The sequence below is a fragment of the Mesitornis unicolor genome, unplaced genomic scaffold (assembly GCF_000695765.1).
Source record: "Mesitornis unicolor isolate BGI_N332 unplaced genomic scaffold, ASM69576v1 scaffold47113, whole genome shotgun sequence".
In the NCBI taxonomy this organism is placed as follows: domain Eukaryota; kingdom Metazoa; phylum Chordata; class Aves; order Mesitornithiformes; family Mesitornithidae; genus Mesitornis; species Mesitornis unicolor.
In genome coordinates, this window is record NW_010174857.1 from 1 (window position 1) to 7,481 (window position 7,481).

At 38.8% G+C, this 7,481-nt stretch overlaps 1 protein-coding gene across 1 annotated transcript in view; it reads right to left on the bottom strand.

The window, feature by feature from the left end:
• Positions 1-2,950: 2,950 nt before the first annotated feature.
• Positions 2,951-7,481, bottom strand: part of LOC104538099 (UPF0606 protein KIAA1549-like) — a gene marked incomplete at its 3' end in the record, with an annotated part of 23,986 nt that continues 19,455 nt past the window's right edge. Inside the window, exon 10 of the mRNA XM_010181176.1 lies at positions 2,951-3,114. Within this exon, the coding sequence (XP_010179478.1) occupies positions 2,951-3,114 (164 nt within the window). The remainder of the gene's footprint in view (positions 3,115-7,481) is intronic.

Genomic DNA, 7,481 nt, shown 5'->3' on the forward strand with positions numbered 1-7,481 from the left:
ATGAAATAAAATAAAATAAAAGGATTATCTGCCCCTCCCCTCTGCATGTACATCCATGTACATAGTTCATCCAATCTTTCTTTTTCTATGCCCTTTATCATACTGGTAGTGGTTGTTTTCTCATGGTCTGCAGTATTTGCTTTGCTTGCAGGTCATAGACTGCAGATCTTATCTCTGTTTACCTGCAAGCTTATTCTTTCATGCTCTAAAAGAAGGAAAGGTGACAAATCAGATTTCAGCCTTTTAAAAAGCATGCTGTGAATTAGAAAGCAAGGGAGGTAAAAGCTAGCATCTATCCAAAAGCTCAAAGTAAAAACAGTATCTCAAAATAAAAACAGCATTTTATTTTAATTTATACTTCTTTCAATTTTACAACTGGAGAGTCAATTAAAAAATATGGTAGCAGTCCCTTTTCCCCTGAAACTTAGTCCAGATGTCCCTGACTGCTAAGGCAATTCAAAACAGCAACACAATTCCTAAAAAAGATACTATAAACTACACTATGTAAGAGAGGTCATTTTTTAAGCTTTATTTATTTAGCCTTCGGTCTGTTACAAGAAAAAAAAAAAGCCATTCCTAAATTACCAGGCACAGGCAGCAATCCTGCTGTTACATCACCTCTCCCAGCTGCAGAAGGATATTCAATGCTAAATGTTGCATTACCCCTCACTGCTGCATTCGTGCATCCTGTCTCGCTGGCACGGGACAGGGCTCGGAGGGGCCATGGCAGGCAGCCCTGCTCTGCCAGCACCCGCAGCCTCCCGCTGCTCCCAGCAGCAATAAGGCTGCAGCAATGAACAGGCAGCTCTGCTCTGCCAGTCTCCTTGGTACAGGACTTTTGGAATCCGAACACATAAAATGGCACCACTGAAAAAATAGAACAGCTGAAATCCAGCATTGTGGATATCCCTTAATATTCTCTTTTCCTCTCTATATAGTTTGCTGGATATTCAAAAGATACCAAAAAATTGCTCCAGTGATTCAACAACAAATCTTAGACACACAGAAACAAAATATTAAAATCTGCTGCTTAAACTAAAAATCACTCTGCTATGACTGCAGTTACAGACAAGATTCAACATTAATTAAGCAGTCTCAGGCGCTTTTCTAAGCCATCAAATAATAATAAGATTCATTTTAATGTGATATAGATGTGTTCATCAGCTATTTACATTGCCAAACTGCATGAAATGCAGCAATTACATTCAAGTAATGACCACAATTCCTGATATCCCTAATGCTTGAATTAAAAATAAAAATAAAATTGTTCTTTTCAAAACGACTTTATTTCATTATCTTTCAAAATTACATTTCTTAGCCTTATTTTAAGGAAAGATGCTGAAATCAGGAATGACAAAACCAGTCCATTCCCAGTTCCACTGCAGAATTTATTTTCCATGGTCCATATAGCAGTATATACCCTAAACTAGACCTGGCTGAACCTTTTTGATGGAGCTATCATTGTGAAATTAAGCGGAAATCAATTTAGCTTTCATTTTGAAATGATCAATTTTTATATAATGAATTAAATTAAATTTTATGGACTCTCAAAATATACCTATAAAGGGGAAATGCACTCTAGAAGTGGACTGCTGCACTCCAGTTGCAAGTGTGAGCAAGTCTGCAGGAAAATCTCCTGAAACAAGTGTCATGTGGATGCTTGGAGCTCAGCACCAGTTGTTTTGTTCTGCAGATCCAATTCTTGTCTGACACACGCTGGCTCCTGATAGAAATAAAACCTGACGGAATAGGTTTTTAACTGCCCATGTAGGTTACAGACTGATTAAATCTGATTTTTCAGGAAAAGTAAAAATTCTACTTTCTCTTACATGTCACTCTCTGGAGTGACAACTACAGAATATTAAAATACTTTCAAGCTTTTTCTGTGCTGTACCTTCAACCAGCAGTCTTTTTTTGTTTTTAATACTAACTTTTTAAAGCTGTAAAGCATCCCATAATGATGGCCAGCTCAAAACAATGTTCAAAATTTAGTCTTACTCTGTCCTTTAGCTGGGACTAAGACTGCATAAAAGAAGAATTAAGGGAGTGCATAGTATTTGCAACAGCCCCTAATAAAGCATGGTTGGCATTTCAGAGGTTTCAGTGTGATGTTGTAAGATGTTACTGCAGTGGTATTAATTTTTGTTTGTGTTTGTGATATTGCTTGTTTCACTTCTGCAGGTCTAGTCTTAACACTAGCTTGGTAACACCAGATAAATAGATGAGCATACTGGAATTAAAATGATACAAAAAAGACATTTCCATTTTTTTATAAAAATGTCTTTTTTCCAGCACCCAGTTGCAACTAACCTAAGATGAGGAGAAAAGAGCTGTCATATGCATCATGCCTTCCTTCAACTCTCCCTCCAATCTACATTTTTCAGCAGAAGCAACCGAGCTGAAATCACAATACTCTGCTGTAGCATGAAGAAATCAAAGAAAAATATTATCATCTCAATCGCATGCCAGTGGAGAAGAACAAAGCCAGCTAAAAGGGCAAAGGAACAGTATGACTTACACACATGCTTTGTAGGCTAAAAACTCCTAACTTTGTGCGGCCCTGTTTAAATGCCATTTAATAGCAGTGTTGAGAAGGCAGACTTTTATCACTACAGAGACAAATCAGTATTCTGTGACATTTTTCTCTTAAAGACAGAAGATAAACCTGCAAAGACACATGATTTGGTAAAAAAAATCCTGTAATTGATATAGGTTAGTAAATTTAAGGAAAATGTTGTTTGAATGCAATGAACAATATCCACAAATAAATTAGAAAGTTCAAAACATCTAACAGAAAAATACCAGTGGGAGAAATTTCCTGAAAAAAATATTCAAAGAATGTTTCTGAATTAGCAGTTGGATGGAGAACTTCTGGTTAAGACCAGGTCTGAACACAGTTAAAACCTCAGAAAGCAAATGGACGTCTTGGATCTGGAGACTAGTCACTTACTTTAGCTCTCTGAGGCAGGTTCATCATGGAGTCTGGCTTGAAGTCGTTCTTGTTCTTTCTGCACAGAACGGCTGTGATGATGATAATGATAACTGTAACCACAGCAATGGGAGCCAGCACTGCTGCAATGATCCACAGGTTGTTCGGGGGGTTCTTCACCACAGCTACAGAAAAGTGCAAATGACCATTGGTAAATTTCACTGGGCAAATGCAAGATTTAAATTGCTTCCAACACAATCTTCAACTGTCTCCATGTAATAACTAGTATAAAAGCATTGTTAGTAATTTTAGCTATACTTTTGTATTCCTTAAGGAAAAAAAAAGCATCAGCAACACTCTACAATTCACAAATCCCTGGGCTTTCTTGTCTTAGTTATAAGCCAGCTGCAAAAGCAGCCATCAATTCTCAAATCAAGTTAGATATCACTCCAATGGTTCATTTACAGAATAACCAAAAAAGGTGCAAGCAATACATGCTTAATTATCTTTCAAACACAAAGCCAGGTGATAGTAGGATAGTACGTGTGTTAAAAGTATACACAGAGTCTATACCTGGTATGAAACACTTACTGGCTCAGCAAGAGTAAACTGGCAGAGCTTTTTTAGATAAGATTCAGCTAAGTACACTAATAGTTATTGATATCAATAGGGCAATAAGAAAATGCTTCTCTTGTGCTCTAGAAATACTTTATCATAGTTAAAGTCAAAATGAATTAATCATTTCTGCAGGAGGGGAAATGAGGTTGTAAAGAGCTACTTGCAGGGTATGAAGAAAAGGCTACATTTCAGAAATGCAGTGGTGCCAAAAGGTTTTAGTTTCCATTTTATCAGAACACAGTCTCTTAGTATGAACCTTCAACTTATACACACATAAGACCCTCTTGTGGCACATCCCTGGTTCTCCCATTTCATTTCTTTCTTGAAAAACACCAGATAATCTCCTTACGATGCTTAATTTTTTGTTTAAGTGAAATACTTTGTGGACTTCAGCATGCTTTCTCTGTTTATTTTCCTGTGCCACTAATTGCTGGTGTAGACAGCCAATCGTGAGAATACCAGCAAAAAGCAGCCTTTCCCATTTCCTAAGGACTAGTGCTTTCAAATATCATTGAGCTTATTAGCTGTCAGAGACACTCAGCATCTTTCAAGATCAGACTTAAAAATGCATACTATCTTATTCAGCAGCAGTTATGAGAGCCAGCTGAAAGTCTGTTTGAAGTTTGAGCTTATTTTCTTTGTAGATCCACAACTTTTTGCAAGCCTTATATAGTTCGTTGGGTGATATAGGAATAGTACCATTATGTACATATCTTGCACACAGTGTAACAGTAACTGTATGCTTAAAGACTGTCAAAAAGCCAGGTTGAAGCCTAAGATTAAGCAAATTTACAAGGTTAACTTTTCAATGGACTTGCATAATTCTACCTTATTACCTTTGAGCAAGTACTTTGGGAATGAAAAGGCTGTGGGGAAGGAAAGCGAATCTGAATTTTATCAGATAAAAGTAATTATAATTAGAGACTGCTGTTGTGGAAGCAGCAAACAATTGTTGAAAAAATGTTATGATTCTTTCTAGAGAACGCAGAGGAAACAATGAACTTACGCCTAATAGGATAGACATAAGAGTCTTGCTTTACTCAGTTACTTTTGACTCAGTTAGCAGCTTCCAATGTGACTCTAAGAAAGTCAAACCATGGATCATTCAGCTCCATAAGACTTAAGTGGATTTTGAAGCAAGTCTTTAATTTTGCTGTAATTAAGTCCCACACTTAAAAAAATACAACCAACCATCTTTTTCATACAATTCGTCTGACTTGTCTAACTATACAGCTTCATAAAAACATAATCACAGAGGAGGGAGTCACAGAGGAAGATCATAGAAGCCTAGAGTGACAGAAGAGGGTCACAGAGTCATAGACGAGGAAGTCATAGAACCACAGAGTCATAGACGAGGAAGTCATAGAACCACAGAGTCATACATGAGGGCATCTTAGGGTAAGGCATCCTAGAGGAAGGCATCCTAATACCACAGAATCCTAGAATAAGGCACTGCAGAGCCATGGACCCATAGACAGGGCACAACAGAACAACGGATTCATAGAGGAGGACATCATAGAGCCACAAAGTCATAGAGTAGGATGTCACAGAGCCATGGACTCACAGAGAGGGCATGACAGAACCATTAAATCATAGAGTCATAGAGGAGGGCATCACAGAGCCACAGAGTCATAGTGGACAGTGTCATAGAGCCACATATTCATAGAAAAGGGCTTCATAGAGACACAGTTTCATAGAGGGGGCTGTCAGAAAAGTGTGTGTCACACAGCAGAACATAATAATGGAGAGTGCCACAGTGTCATAGAGGAGGGCATCACAGAGCTATGGACTTAGAGAGGGCACAACAGAACCATAGACTCATAGAGGATGGCATCATAGAGCCACAGAGGAGGGCATCACAGAGTAGGCCGTCACAGAAACATACACTCCTACAGGACGGTGCAACAGAACCACAGTGTCATAGGGGAGCAAGTTAAGGAGCAATAGAATCATAGCAGAGAGTGTCAAAGAACAAAAGTGTCATAGAGGAGGGCATCACAGAACCAGAGTCATGCAGGAAAGTACCATAGAACCAGAGATTCATAGAGGATGGCATCGTAGAACCATAGAGTCATAGAGGTGGGAGTCAGAGAAACAAAGAGTGTCATAGAGGATGGCTGCATAGAACTACAGAGTCATAGAGGTGGGCACCATAGAGCCGTGGAGTCACAGAAGAGGACATCACAGAAACATAGACTGATAGACAAGGGGATCACAGAACCATTATGTCATATAGGAGTGTGTCACAGAGCATTAAAACATAAAAAAGTGCTACAAATAGCCACAGTGTCATTGAAGAGAGCGTCACAGAGGAGGACCTCATAGAGGAGGGTGTCATATAACCAGAGAGTCATAGAAGAGGGAGTCATAGAAGAGGGAGTCATAGAAGAGCAAGCCATAGAGAAGCAAGCCACAGAACCTTAGAGTCATGAAGGAGGGTGTCACAGTTCCATAGAATCATAGTGGTTGCCATCATAGAGGAAGGGTGTCATAGAACTATGGAGTCATAGAAGAGGTCATCAAAGCACTAAAGAGTAATAGAGTAGAACATCACAGAGCCATAATGCCATATAGGAAGTTGTCATATAGGAGGGCATCACAGAGAAACAGTATCATAGGCGAGAGCATCAAAGAGCCACAATGGCATAGATGAGAGCATCTTAGACCCATATAGATTCATAAAGGAAGAACATCATAGAACCAAAGTGTCATGAAGGATGGTCTCATGAAAAGAGTCATAGAGGAGGGCATCATACAGGAGGGTGTCATAGAGAAGTGTATCATAGAACCACAGAATCATAAAAGAGGTCATCATAGAGGAGGGCATCATAGAGCCAGAGAGTCATAGAGGAGGGCATCATACATGAGAGCATCATAGAGTCACAGAGCCAGACTCCTACAAGAGTTTGTCACAGAACCATAGAAGGAGAGCATTACAGAGCAATAGAATCAGAGTGTCAAAGAGCCACATACTCATAGATAAGAGAGTCAGAACCACAGAGTCATAGAGGGAGGGCTTCATAGAACCATAGAGTCATAGAGGAGGGTGCCATAGAGAGGGATGTCAGAGAACCATAGGGTTATAGAGGAGGATGTGGTAGAAGAGGTTGTCATAGGACCCTAGAGTCATAGAGGAAGACAACATAGAGCAGTGTGCCAGAGAACTGCAGAGTCATAGAGCAGTGAGTCATAGAACCATAGAATCATAAAGGAGGAAGTCATGGTGGAGGTGTTGCAGTGCCATTGAATCACAGAGAAGGGCCTGATACAGGAAAAGCATCATATTGGAGGGCATTATAGAACCATGGAACTATAGAGGAGAGCATCATAGAGCCACAGAGGAGAGTGTTATAGAGGAGGGGCATGAAAGAACCATAGAGTCATAGATGAGGGTGTCATAAAGGAGGGTGTCTTTCTTACCACATTTTGGTAGAGAACTTTTCATTATACTTTAACAGAGATTATAATGTGTTAAAATTAAGCGAACGTAAAATACTTTCTTTGGGAATACACAGATAGACTTCATATACCATCTCCAAAAGGAAAGAAACTTATTTCGTTTCTGTAATAAGTTATAAAGGTAGAACTGTCTACTACATTTCAAATAGTCTAGCTTCAGAATCCCAGTTACTTGAGGTCATAATTTCAATTTCTCTATATTCTCTTCTTACATATTCTTTGCATATTTAACTTGTATTAAAAACTACACATGAAAAAGGCTGCCTTATCAGACCACGGAAGTACAAAGTTAAATTATGAGCAGCAGGTGTCATATAATTAACTAAATAACCATATAAATAATGAAACTGTACAAAGAACTATGAAACTGCTATGTATTATCTATAGCTGCATTAGTGAAAATTACATTAGAGAAATATTCTCATGGAAAACAAAGCCATTCAGAATTTAAATGCTAGACTTCATGAAGCAGGAA